Source organism: Triticum urartu, unplaced genomic scaffold (assembly GCF_003073215.2).
Source record: "Triticum urartu cultivar G1812 unplaced genomic scaffold, Tu2.1 TuUngrouped_contig_5384, whole genome shotgun sequence".
Lineage (NCBI taxonomy): Eukaryota > Viridiplantae > Streptophyta > Magnoliopsida > Poales > Poaceae > Triticum > Triticum urartu.
The window spans coordinates 1-14486 of NW_024116055.1; the positions used below are offsets into that span (position 1 = coordinate 1).

The 14486-nt window shown below is 43.0% G+C and overlaps 1 protein-coding gene across 1 annotated transcript; it reads left to right on the top strand.

The window, feature by feature from the left end:
- The first annotated feature begins 3142 nt into the window (after positions 1-3142).
- LOC125529155 lies at positions 3143-3814 on the top strand. Its single transcript, XM_048693563.1, has one exon. It carries the CDS (start codon positions 3143-3145, stop codon positions 3812-3814), a length of 672 nt encoding a protein of 223 aa, XP_048549520.1.
- Positions 3815-14486: the final 10672 nt, after the last annotated feature.

Below are 14486 nucleotides of genomic sequence, written 5' to 3' on the forward strand. Positions count from 1 at the left end.
TCCGATGAGGCATGGCGACGATAGGCGGCTTTGAGAGGTAACGAGAAGGGAATGAGATGGATTAGGTTGAAAAGGAGAATAACGCGAGGTAGATGGACTTTTTTCGCCTGGATAAATTTTTATTTTGAACTACTTTTGGCATTGTGATTTGAAGAACCATACTCGCAAATAAATAAGTCTAAAATGTAGGGCAAAACCAAATTCTGGAACTATTTTATGGGAAGTATCCTATGTCATTCCATGCTTCCTAACCAGTAGTCATTGTTCCCTACCTCCGAGCCACCCCCGACATCTACCCTACCCTCCTATCTCATGGGCATGCATGGTGATAAAAACATTGAGCTGAAAATTTTAATTGTGCAAGGCATAACAATGTTATGGTTGACTTTAGAGAGGTAGAGGGAGCTCCAGGATTTTCCCCTCGATTTTAGGTTGAATTTTTATTAGGATTCCTAGGTGTTTTCCATTGTGCCAGTATCTAAAGCCCACACTAAATTTGAGATACTTGAACATGACTTGGGGGGTAATATTGTTTTTAAGTTTGTCCAGGCTTGGAGAAAAATCCACAGAGATTGACAACATTCTCTATATATAATATGAAAATATATTTCATAATGAATCTAATTAAACCAATTTCATTTTATAGATATTGATATAACTTTATATAGATTTGATTAAACTTAATGAAGTTGGACGTAGGACAATTTGGTTGACGAGTACGAGTGAAAAAACACTCGTCGTACATGAATTTTCATGTAGTGAATAGATTAAAATCTGGCATTTAATTAACTCTTTTCTCCCTCTATTTCTCTTCACATTTTGGCGTGCATAAAAAGCTGGCTAGAACTACAATGCTTAGTGCATCGACTAAAGCGGTGGTGCCAAGATGGTTTAGTTGTGTGCATGTAGTAGTACTTGATAAAGCATTCATGACAACTTCATATACCTTTGGAACATCGCACAGAGGTTACACAAGTGCAAAACTCCTGCCCTCCTTTTCAAGGTTGACATCAAGAACGCTTTTGAATCGGTCAAGTAGGGTACATCCTTGATCTTCTTCAACGTTTGGGGTTCCTGCCAAATTTCAGGCTTTGATCGCCGCACTTCTATCGACATCATCGTCATGGATCCTTCTAAATGGGCTGCCCTACCCTCCGATCAAGCACATCCGCATGCTTCGGCCGGGGGACCCCCCCCTATACCCCTACTATTTGTCATTCTCCATAAAATTCATGACTTGGCAATGAGGAAAGGTCTTCTTCATAAGATTCGAGGCCGGGATGGCATGTTGAGAATCACTCTCCATGCGGATGACGCGGTGGTATTTTCTGCTCCCATCAAGATGGACATTGACAACCTAGCTTCTATCTCGAGAGGTTTTGGTGATGTTACGGGCCTCTGCACCAACTTCCAGAAAAGCTCGATGGTGCTAATTCTCTGCAATCACCTTAATCTTGGGCACATACTTGAGAGTGTGCTAGCAACTCGAGCAACGTTTCCGGTGAAATACATAAGAAGGTGGCAACTTAAGAAGGTGGCCTTCCAATACCTTGAGAACAAGGCGGCCAGTAAATTGGTCAATTGGAAGGGTCAAAACGTCATTACTATTGGTCACAACCCTCATCGCCAAGTGGTCTACTCCATCACGCCTCTCATCGTGCCACCAAGCTCACTTCATAACCTAAACAAGATTGAAAGAGCTTTCCTTTGGTCTGGTGTGGAGAAAGACAATGGGAGTTAAATGCAAGGTCAATTGGGGAACGGTTTGTAGACCGAAGGAGTATGGTGGCCTAGGAGTGCTTAATACCAACAAGTTTGCAGGTGCTTTATGGCTAAGATGGCTTTGGTATTAGTGAAAGGAACCTCGCATAGTTTGGGTAGGATTTGGCAACCCTTGCATGGAGGATGGTCTCAAGTTCTTTTGCGCCTCGACTACTATCACCGTGGGGACGGCGCCAAAACGCTGTTTTGGGCTTCCCCTTGGCTTCTTGGGCGCAAGCTCAAGGTTATTGTGTAGCTAATTTTTGAGGCCTCGAGGAGAAAGAATTGGAAGGTGCGGGAGGCTCTCAAGGGGAACCCGTGGATCTTCAAAATCAAGTATAACACTGCCGTCTCCGGTGAACACATTAATGAATTTTTCACTCTGTGGATGCTTGTGATTGACTTCCATCTTGATGAGCACCACGAGGATGGTATTTTTTGGAAGCACTCTAATGATGGGATCTACACGGCGGCCACCACGTATAAGGCTCAATTCCTTGGCTTAACCCTTTTCCGCATGGACCGCATGGTTTGAAAATTTTGGGCACCCCCGAAGGTCAAATTCTTTGCATGGTTGGCTCTACAAAATAGTATTTGAACCGCCGATCGTTTGGAGAGGCGAGGTTAGGAAAATTGTGGCCTTTGCCCGCAAAAGGGAACAAGAAACGGGTGCACACCTCTTCCTTAAGTGTCGCCACACGCTTAGGATTTGGGGGTCAATCATCGCCAAGCTTGGCCTTGCGCACATGGACACCGCCGACTGGCACCTTGACGGATCCGTTCATGAATGGTGGGCAAGAGAACCGGCAACCATGTTCCCAACTGGCGCGTTATGACCTCCCTCGCTATGCTTGTCTCTTGGACCATTTGAAATGTGAGAAATGCTCGGGCGTTCCACCACAAGTGTGCGCCATTGCCTATCCTTCTTAACATCATCTTAGAGGAGGCAAAACTTTGGGTTACGGCGGGCGCTAAAAGACTAGGGCATATCATTTTGCGTGAGTAATTATCATGCTGTGTATGTGGGTGCTTTGTAAAACTCTAAACTCTATTCCCTCCTTATTTACTGGATGAGCCAAATCTTATGCCTTGGTTTTGAAAAAAATGGTAATGGCACTAAGTGCATGGGAGTGCCTCAAGGACTAATCAGGTGCAGGTACACACGTGGATTGGTTCAGCGAGTCTAAGTATTGGCGTGGGATTGCCACAAGGACCAATATGAGCGTACGTATTGCCTGACAGCCGTGGCGCTCATTACTTGCCTGAAAACACGTATTCCTGACAGCCGTTGGTTCGTCGTTTGAAGGGACGCGTCCGCGTTTTAATAATGAGACTTACGCGTTTATCCGTCCAAGAGACGCGTCCGTGCAGAGGGTATAAAATGGCTGCCGTGTGCCGTCCCTGCCTATTCTCAGCGCATCTCCCCTACTGCTTACTTCCAGTGGTTCTCGCCGCACTACAGCCCGCCGCAACGAAGAAGAAGCAGTGCAGTATGGCCTTGGCCTGCTCCTGCCCGGAGTCCGGGTGCGCCTTCGTGGGCTCCCCGGCGATGCTCCTCAATCATCTCGCCAACAGCCACCAGCGCCCCGCCGTCACGGTCCGCTACGGCCTGTCCTCTAACCTCGGCTTCTCCCTTTCGCACCCCTGGCATGCGCTCGTCGGGGAGGACGACCGCAGCGTTTTCCTCGTGTCCCTGGGCCCCCTGGGCGCCGCTACGGCCGTGTCGCTAGTGTACGTCAGGCCCGACGGTGAGGCCGAGGTGGCGCCCCGGTTCTGGTGCAAGCTGTCCGTGGGGCCCCCGGGTATCGACATGGTCCTCATGGCCTCGCCGGTGAGCAGCAGCATGCTGGCCGCCGGCGCACCCGCGCCGTGGCAGGGGATGTTCTTGGCGGTGCCCCAGGAGATGCTCTCCGGTGACACGCTCACGCTCAGCATCTGGATCGATCTGAACCCACCTTCCGCTGGCGCTCCCAATGAAGTCGACTACACCACAGGCGAGGACATCGAGGAGGATGCTGTCAAGCAGGGGCGAGCCAGCAAATTTAGCCATTGAGTTCATTTATTGACTTGTGAAGATTGCTACAAATTAATCTAGTGTAAAGTCTAATTTCACACAATCTCACAACAAAAGATCATAGCACTCAAAAGCAAGATACAAATGAAAAATATGACATCACTTATCATATATTGTGTTACATAAAAAATTGAAGAGTGCACGACAGACATACCGGTTAGATATTATAGCTAGTCCAGGACCAAAAAACTTCATAGATTCAAGTATAGCTTTCTCATCTTGCTGAAACGTTGAAGAAATTGACAAGTTAGTTTGACCCATCTAAAATAACTACCATTATACTTGCTAATGCATCACTCTTAACTTGTCCCTTATTGTTATCCCTGAAAAGAAAGCAGCACGAACATAAGGTCTTATGCATATTGTTGCTATACTCAAGTGAACCATCATTCTGGATCAAATCTTGGTGAAGCATCTTCAATGACCCTAAGTGGATAATCAAAGTTAGGTGGTTGCCCATAAGATCCAATGATTAAATATCTTCACCTAATCACATCTTGCTTCTTAGAAATTTTTATGTACTACCAAAGTTTCTTTCGACCAGGCGGATTACTTGCAGCATTGAAATTTGATGCATTTTTCCTGGGCATAATAGTTGGCCTTGAAATGTCTGCATCATATCTGGATCTGGCGATTTATTTTTTTAGTTAAGAAATATCATTCAATAGTACTGGGGATAATCCCAATGTCCATATAATCAAAGTACAGGGGATAAGGAACTAGAAAACTCGCGCAAAAATCGATACTTGGATCGTAGTAGACTAGATAGGACCTGCAGATGAGAGAGGAGATGCGCAGATTGTGATTCATTACCTTGAATCTGTATTAGTGGTTCGGTTGTCCCTCAGCAGCTGGCCTGTGGCGACCAATCGACGGTGAAACACCCAACAGGAGAGATGAGATTGTTTGAGTTTTCTTGTAGGAAGCGATTCAACGAACCGAGAGGCGGCGGCCAAGTACTCGTAAAGAGAAGACGCACAAACAGACCTAGGCACTTCACATGATGTGGGCTTTTGGGCTTTTGACTGGCTACTACGTGGGATCTTTTTTCTTTTTTTCTCTGTACGTGGGATGCTGATTTGATGGGTTCAGCCACGGTTTTTTGTTGGGTTCATGCCAGAAAAATACATGCATGCACGTGGAGCGACGGAAAAATCGTTGGGTTCAGCTGAACCCATCGACTCAACGCTGGCTCCGCCACTGCTGTCAAGTATGTATCTCATCTGGTGCATGTTATGGATGGTAACTATTTATGATCTGGTGCAGCACTGAATAAGTTTGATTTACTAGTAATCGCAGCTAAGTCTGCCGTCCCCAATAGTAGCAAATTGTTAAAATGCTACTCCCTCTAAACTAAAACCACGACACTTATTTTGGATCAGAGAGAGTAGTAATTAAATAATTAATTAGAAGAAAATTATTTAATTGTCAAAATGTATTATTTATTGAATTATTCAATTGTTAGGAATATTGATAGAAAATATTCAAGTGCGCTGAGGATGCCCTCCGACCTCTACAGTTTTGATGACCCCGACTATATCGAGTTCACGGAAGGGCCGAAGGAGCCCTTGAAGGCCAACTCGGAGAAGGACGACGAGGACAAGGACGACAACAAGGAGGATGAGAAGGAAGCGGAGGAGGACGACGGCGACGAGGAGGATGGTGAGAAGGAGGAGGACGACAACCAGCCGACTATTTGTGCCAAGCGTCCTCACCGAGACGATGGCCCGCAGGGAGGAGCATCGAAGAAGAAGAAGGACTAGATGTCGGCTATTGTAGCCATGCAACTTTAGTGTGAGGGTCCAACTTGTGGAACCCTACTTTGGACATCGCTATTATGGTTGAGTATGACATGGTTGTTAATTACTTATATATCAGTGCATGCATGCAATCATTTCTATGTTTACTTTTCGTTAAATTTTACGAGTAGCCGTTGTTGGATCCTCCTGAGAATTGAGTAACTACTGAGTGCAAAAGATATAACATAAACATCAACACTCAGAACTAACATATTCAATCAATTAAGATTTAACGGGTGCGATAAACAGATTGCATATCCACCATACTCAGACCAAACAAACAGATCGAGTCGCCTTCACTTCAGACACTTCGTGGCATGCTTCCATTTGAATCTGCCTGCCAGTGAGACGAGCTTATTCAAACAATGATTCTTTTATCATTCATCAGTCCTATGGGCCCCTAACACACATGCAATGAACGTGTGAAAGAAGTGTCTAGTAGCCTGAACCCACCTGAAGAGATGAATTGAGCGGACCTTCTCGAGGGTGCATTGAAGTATTTATCTCTACTCCTAATGGACGACTTGGTGAAATAGTCTGCGCGGTTTATTTTCATTGGTTTTTTTCCGTCATCCTCCCACCTTCGGTTTTTCTTTCGTCTCTCCGCCTTGATCGTAAAAAAAAAACAGCCTCGAGACTCCCCTCGATCTGTTTCCTCATTTTATCGTCAAGACTCTCCCAGCCGCTGAGCCCTTCGCCCCCTCTGAGATCCGCCGCCGTTGCCGTCCCTTAGATTCTGGCCGACGCCATCCGACTCACGCGCCGGCCGCCACCAGCACGGCTCACCCTTGTCTCCCCAATCGATGCACAACCCCTCCTCACCGTTCCCTCCCTGCACGCGCCCCTGTGGCTAACCCTAGCCGCCAACTCGTGTTGCGGGCACTGAGGATGGGAGCGGGGCAGCCGCGTCGCTGAGGGGTTGGACCGGCTGGGGTGTCACCATTTGGGTGGAGAAGTAGGGGCAGCGGTGGCGCCGTGTTGGGGCGGAGGAGAAGGATGGCGACGACGGGCGAAGACATCGTTGGCGGCGGCGGCGAATCTGGTAGAGCCCCTTTCTCTTCCCAAGCCTGCCCCTCTCACCCTCTTCCTCAAGCGGCAAGACCCCGGGGGGATGGAGGACTGCAGACGCGAGCGTTGGTGCGCTGGCGTGGCGGTCCAGCGGTGGCTGGAGGACGCCCATCCCAGCCCGAAGCAGCAGAAGGCAACTGAAAAGCGGAGCAGATCAAGCACCCGGGGTCGCCTGAGGCGGCTCGGTGCACCTCCAAGTGCGTCAGTAGTTGCGTCCTCTGTGGAGCCGGCGCTCCCGGCATCATCAGGCCCTTCAACGTCAGAAGGTAATTAGACCAAGGGATGAATCATTGATGGATGGATTATGTCCAGCCATTCATTATCCCCATGCTTGTTCTAGCCGATCAACTATTGTATTTGACTGACGCTTATAATTGCACACATCCAGACCCCTGATGATGTTCAAGGAAGTTTTCCGCAGCTGGCAATAGTGCTACGTACGTGATGTAGGGCAGTTCGGACCATGGAATTCTTCTACTCGATTCAAAACGGCATAATGTGTTTGTCTGTACAAGTGCTCTGACACCTACATCCTAATCATGGACGAAGAAGACAAAGACAATGATCCATGGTATCATCAACATATATGCTGCAGCTAACAAAGGTCAACTTATCCAACTATTCTCCATCCCTACCGCATTCCACAATTACCAGGTGATGGCGACCTATGTAGGTAAACGCCTCCTCTCATCTCTCTCCCTAGGATGCCCTGCCCTCTCCTTTCTCTGTCTGCCATTCATGGCAGCGGGGGATCCGGGGAACGGGGGCCGATGGCGGAAGGGAATGGGGGCCAGTGGCAGCGGGGAATGAGATCTGGAAGTATTTATTAACAGATGGTGGTGTTCTCAGATATTTGTTATTCAAGTTTCTTCGTGTGTTGTGCACCTAAACCCATGTGCTATTCCTGTTAATTGCATTATATCTTCCTTTCCTCTGTATTTAACACATTATCTGCCCCTAACTGAAGGCACCCATAATTCGTGGAAGAGAACCCACAGCAACTGCAGAAGAAAAGAAGTTGGGATCCGAGAGATCTGGAGAGCTTAGTGCAAAAGTAAATCAGGCAAGCCCTTTTCCTCTGAAGAAGGTTGTCTGCACTCTGCACTACATAATTTTTTACAACTGTATTGTCCACATTTATGTTATAATAATCTCCTCTAGAATTGTTTGGATGCATTTTCTTCCAATTTTATGGGCTCTAGCTTAATTACCTTCTGAATTCTTCTGATGGCTTCTCAATGATATTCAGTTTATATTGAGACGAACGAATGCCCTGCTGTCCAATCACTTGCCACCAAAGGTATGTCCTGTCCGGTGTATATTTGGCCAGATATGTTCATCACACATTCAGAAAACACAAAAAGAATTGTGTACCTGCTATCCATTTTGTCTTTTATAGTGATTCTTCCTTCTTTTTACATTATATAATTGTGCCTCATCTACATTACTTAACCCTGCTTATGTATAGATTGTTGAAGTAGTGTGATGCAAGCTGACTCCCTTACAGATGACACTGTACAACCACTTCACACACTCCAAAAATGTAAGGAAATTCTGTACCGTTCTGAGTTTCAAGCAATATTTAGTAGGCACATGTAAGGTAGTCGGAGTTATATTTACAGGAGTCTGTGGTTAACTCTGTCAGGTTAAGCGCTTGATATCTGAAGAAGCAAAGAGTACTAAAGTTTTGGCATATATTACTGCTCTTAAGAAATTATGCAACCATCCGAAGGTAATTAATTCCAGTTTAATGTTTCGCCCCACGATATATCTCTTTCAGTGAAAGTAGTTTCGACAGTAGGATTAGAGTTTATTACAATCTTTTTTTAATTAGTTAATGTCCGCACCTTGCTAAACCCCAACACATTGTGCTGTCTCGTCTGGCTCCGCCGCTGCACTTGGTCGATGTCCTCACCTGGCATCATGATGAGGTGGTGGCCGGTGGGTGGCGTGAGGAGCGGCAACAGACTCGTTTATCTTTATTACCAGTGTCTACATATTCTGTTAGGAAAAAACATCATCTAAGATGCAACTTTTGATGAAAGGAGCTGTATTTTTTTTCTTTTATATTTTTGCTGGAAAGAAGGAGCTCTAACTTAAAGAGCATGTCAACATAGCTACTTCCAAATACTTTGAATGCATGCTTCAGCGAAGTCATCTCATAGATGAAGCAGCCTGAAAATTGCAGATTTTTAGCCAAGAGAACAAGCGAGCAAGACATGCAACTGAATGTTAGATAGGAATGCTTGCCTAGCAAACATATGTCAGACTTGGAGCCATACAGAATATCAGCAATAAGTTCAGGGCACATGTAACTGGGAGTTCCTACAACCTTCAGAAGAGACACGAATTATCAAATCATAAACAAATTAGAAAGAGAAACACCTACCTAGGGGTTGAGCAAGAATAACTTACTGACACAGCCCGACTGTTTCATTTGATTTTCGTGAGACATTACATATGTACATAATTGTAACCCGGCCTAAGCTTCCTAGAAATACATGTCTCTCTAGGAAGTTTGGATATGTTCTAACTCTTCTCAGTTAGGATTAACTGGATATGTTCTAACTCTTCTCAGTTAGGATTAACTGGATATGTTCTAACTCTTCACAACGGGAGTATATATTCATCTTGGAAATTTGTCAGTGATGTAACGTCTTGTGTACAAGCTGATTCATCTTTTTGGTCAGGTTTTTAGTTGATGAAGGACGAAGTCCACACCAAGAAGACCATTCTGATGGATTCAAGAGAATAAAAAGTGAAGAATCAAGTTACAATAAATATGTCGATTATGAATATGCCTAAAGATACACAAGTGGTTTTCAGATATCTTTGCTTGATTTGGATCTGCTCAGAGAAAAAGGATGGCCACATTTGTATGGTAGTTACTTCCATGTCACAAAGGTGCTCTTCAGTAGGTACTGCATAATCGCATTGAAGTTCATCACAACATTCACATTTTTAGTGTTGTTATCATATCATATATCATATATCTCTTCAATGTTTGATCACAATTTAGATAATTGATCTGATGTTGCTCATCTTTCAGTTGACGTATTTTAAAATTTATGTTTAGTACTAGAATTCTGTTTCCAATTCAGTTTCACACCATCGTGTCACTAAAAATTTCAATATGGTATGTTTGTTCGTTTAGACTAGACAACTTTATGAAAACTAAAAGGTGTAGTAGCACCCGGGGGTCGGGACACCCGCTTATCCTATCCGTCTGCCGCTACTGAGATTCGTGCACTGTTCTGCGGCTGCATGCTTATTCAAGCCATTTGACTATTCTAATCACTAGTCTTGTGAGGCATCAGGTTGTCAGCAGTAGGCTGCCTGACAAGACTTGTCAAATCGCCGCTGGACAGGTTGTCGAAGACTGGGTGTTCCCAACAGGTGAGTCAGGCCATGTATCCCCGACCAGTCAACTCGAATAGTTCAACTGAGAGCATGTGTGTCTCTCTCCCCTTAAACTTTGCATGCTCTCTGTTGAATACCTCTTAAAAAACTCCAAAAAGCTTTGCAAGCAGCTCTCTCTCACTTTTGCATGCATCTTGCATGTTGCACACTCTCACTCACGGGAAAGAAGGAACAGCGAGTGAGTGGTGGGACAGGTGAACGAGAATCTTGTACAGGACAAACAATTTACTACTCCCTCTTTTACTGTTCACATATAGCCTGTTAAACCAAGCGGTGGTGGAGGACATGGCACATGTCTCAACAAGATGTTTCTGTGTGGACGATTGTGATAACCGGGTGTCTAGACACCCGGGTGTTAAAAAGCTAGTCTCTTATGAAAATGCAGCATCGGCATCAGTATGCTGCCATTGATCGTATTGCCAAGCTTTGTGGTACATCATCTGACACAACATCATATAGTCAATATGATGCCCTATGCACACTGCCCATTAGCTGAATTAATAGAATGTTCATTGTTTTCTTCCATGTGTATCCCTTGGGGTGTGGTTCTTATGAACACTTATTTGCAGGTTTATGGATTCCTTCTAGAGTTTGAGAAATTTTAATGAGAATTTGTTTGACAGAAACGGGAGGAGGGGCCATTAGGACAATTTTTACGTAGAAGAGATCTCGGGCAGACTGGAACCTATGGACCAAAACTGGGGCAAGAGTTCAGTAGCTTTGCTGTTGTTGTTCTGGAAGTCTTTATGTCGTGAAATAGCTAGGAAAATTGCATTGGTGCACTTTGTATAATTTGGGGTCCTCAGATCGAGACAATATTGTAAGAAAATGGGCCTTAAGGTTTGCATCATTTGTATTAAGGTTGTTCCTTATTTCAAACGAACATGCTTTAGAGGTGTTTTTACAGATGTGCTCCTGCTTCTATCTACTGATCAAATGACTTTCTATTTCAATGTTTTCTGCCAATATATTATTCAGGAGTAATGAGTGATAAGAATAAGATAAGCCAGTCGTGAGTGTGAAGTAGCAAGATAGTTTGTAAACTCAGAATCTTCATTGCAAGTACACGAACTGATGTTTTTTGCCCATGCATTGCTCAATGATAATTTATACCATGTCTTTAATTTACTAGATGAACTGCACACCAGAATGCAACACTAATGGAAAGATTCAGCATCTTGGTCGGCTGCTCGCGGCTTGTGGCTGGTGGTTGCGGCAGTGGCAGAGCAGTGTCCGAGAGCGCGGCGCAGGCAGTGGCCCCTGCTATGTGGGCTGATGGGAGCACACTGTGCAGCACTTCCAAGTATGACAATGTCCGCTCTACACCAAGGTATGTGGGCACTCGTGCAAAGATCTAACATCTTCACCGACTAGGACTAATGTATGTGTTTTCTTCTGCCCGTGTGATGTGGTGATAATTTGTTATGCATATGTTTGTAGATGGTAGTCAGTATTTGGGAGATATGAGGTAGTTTGCTAGATAAGAAATAGAACAAGAACAAGAAGGAGCTTTAGTTGGGCCATGTCATTGTGAACTTGCAGCACAGAATTTTATAGGAGGTGGTTGTCGTAAAACTAGGTGCTTAAGATCTGCGGAACTATAACATTTTTTAGTCTAAGTAAAACAAATTTACTTTCTGGTTCTAACTATGTTAATAATTTCTCGTGTGAATAGATGGGCCAAGCCGAGCAGGCCATCACCAACCTATTCGTGCTTTGGTTTATTTTATTTGAGTATTTGTGTTCTTAATCTTTGTTTTCACTGGTGTGTGCTCTATCCTCTCAGGCTAGATTTGAATTTGTTGTCATAGAAAAAAGTATCACCTTTAATAGTAGAGGTGATCCAGTTATGTATGCAAGACTATGCAAGATCCTCGATGAGGATTGTTTTTTCTGAATCACTTATCCCTGAGCAGCATCTGCATCCTTCTGCCTTAGCCTGATCAATTCTTCCCACTATACGGTTTTGTTTTTTAGTTGCCAACATATTCGAATGGAGGTGTCTCCTTCTCAAGCATGCATCCGTTGAAATTTGGTGTTAACCAATTTTTCGAGGATTTCTTCCTACGATGTTTATCTTTTCGGTCTTTTAGCTAATGACAATGCGTGACAGTGCCCAGTTGTGTATATTCTTGGACCTTTTACATTCAATATTAACAATTCAAAAGTTAACATGGATCTAGCCATCTAGGTGAACTTCCATTTAATGCTATCAATTTTCTAGCAAACTTGAAAGCTTTTGATACTTTTGCTTGTACTTGATATCTTCGAGAGACTCACATATATTAGTGTTGTGCAGTTTAGCTCTCCATATGGTGCCCATTTTTTTACGGGTAAGGCAAGAGCTCTGCAATTCATTAAAGTTGAGGGGAAACTGCAAAGAAGGCATAAAAAGAAGAAGGAAAAGCGCCACAAAATAAATGGAGGTATGGTTGTTTTTGCCAGAAAAAACCCGTAGTTTTTGCTAGACAAAAGAAATTGATGTGCATGCACTAATTACATTTGCTTCATGGCGCAATATGTTTATGCTACTGTTAAAATTATGTTTTTTTATTGTTTATTTTGTGTTATAAAACACATTTTAAAAAGTATTTGGCTGTTGGTTTTCTGTGTTATCTTTATTGTAGTAATAGTTTGAACATTCAAATGAAAATCTGGGATATTACAACGATGATAATACAACTTTGGTAAAGATAGCCTCTATTGATTATAAAATGCATGATGAGTGTTTTTCCTAATAACCATGGTATGTGAGGTCGATTTTATATTCACATATATGCTGAAATGTTGACACCGAAGAACCAGCAATCGAGTTATATGAAATTTCTTGCAAGAGCTACCATTCTTTTTAGTACTGACTAATCCCATGGGTACCAATGGTGAAATATTCAGGTCTAAATATTGGATGAGATTTTCATTGCTGGCATTCTTCATGAACCTATCAAGGAGAACATTTCAATACTAATTGCTGCAAAGGTGTTCTCACCACCGGCTAGCAAGAAGAGAGTATGATTTTTCAGTGCTCACTGTTGTAAGCTTGATTCACAAGGAGCTTCCCAATGTTGTACATGTAGTCTGTGAGTTTTTTTTAGAAAAGGAGGATGACCCCCGGCCTCTGCATCTGATGTAGTCTGTGAGTAACAGAAATAAAACCTATTTCTTCATTCTTGTCTTGTACCTCTGTTTCAACTCCCCAAAACCAGTAGAGTTCAGTTACATGCTTCAATATTAGGAAGTCATCATCTTCTAAAACAAATTTTGTTACCTACCCAAACATATCTTGTTCCCGTGTTTCTAATAAATTTTGTATAAAAACATGTGTACAATAGAACCTGTACAACCTGCATTGGACCATGCTCATTTGCTCTGTCCATTTCTTCTAAAGAGTCCAGATTCCTACGCATTCATACATACGATTTAGTGTGCTCTATTACATCCGGAATCAGATGATATATTTTCTGTGCGAATTCGTTGACACAGTTCCTTACAAAAGTTGTATCTTCGAAAAGGACAAACAACTCTGTAATTCTATCATCCATTCTGATTTTGAGCCAAGTATACCCGTTATCTTTTTCCTTCTAGCAAGGTACCATAGACATGTTATGAAATTCTCCTTTGCCTTCCAGGTGAACCAAATAGGCATCTTTTTAACAAATGGAGGGAATTCGTTTGTCAATAAAAATATTTTTTTTCACAGGAGATGTTGTCTTATTTCTTCAAGTATAAGCAAATGAACATTGTGATGAAGTTAACAACTTTCTATCCTTATTCCTCTTATTCATTGTGTGTTATCCTGATTTATACATGTAACAATGATGAATGATGATGAACTTAGACTTAGTGTAAGAAGAGCCAATCTGTTTCGTTGAACAAAACAGCTCTCTATCCTTATTTCTCCTAAAAGCTTTCAGACGATACTCACACCATATGATTCCTTGAAACATAGAAGTATTTTTTACATCTATTACAATCCAAGGTTTTTTTAGTTAATATTATTCTTTATAATTGTAAGTAGTATAAAGTTGCCCCAAAATTGTTAATATGATTTTGGATGATATATTATGATGCTGACAAGGAGGTTATTGGTGCTGAATAAAATAGCAGTATGAAATAACCCTGCATATATTTGTTGGCTTTTAGTTTGAGCCTTTCAACTCAACTGAAACTTTTATTTGTATAGTCTTTTACCTCTGGTTTTGCAGGTTATCTGGAATGATGGTAGGTATTAATGAAGTAGTCCACATTGGACTGGCTCAAAGTGGAGAAACATGATTGTATTATTAAGCATTTAAGCTCCTAGCAATTTAGAACCTCGATATCTTGGGGCTGCCTTGCATTATTTCAGAGAGCTATATTTTTTCAGG

Excerpts from the sequence above, each read along its gene's own strand:
- LOC125529155 (XM_048693563.1), top strand. The coding sequence starts at position 3,143 with ATGGCTGCCGTGTGCCGTCCCTGCCTATTCTCAGCGCATCTCCCCTAC.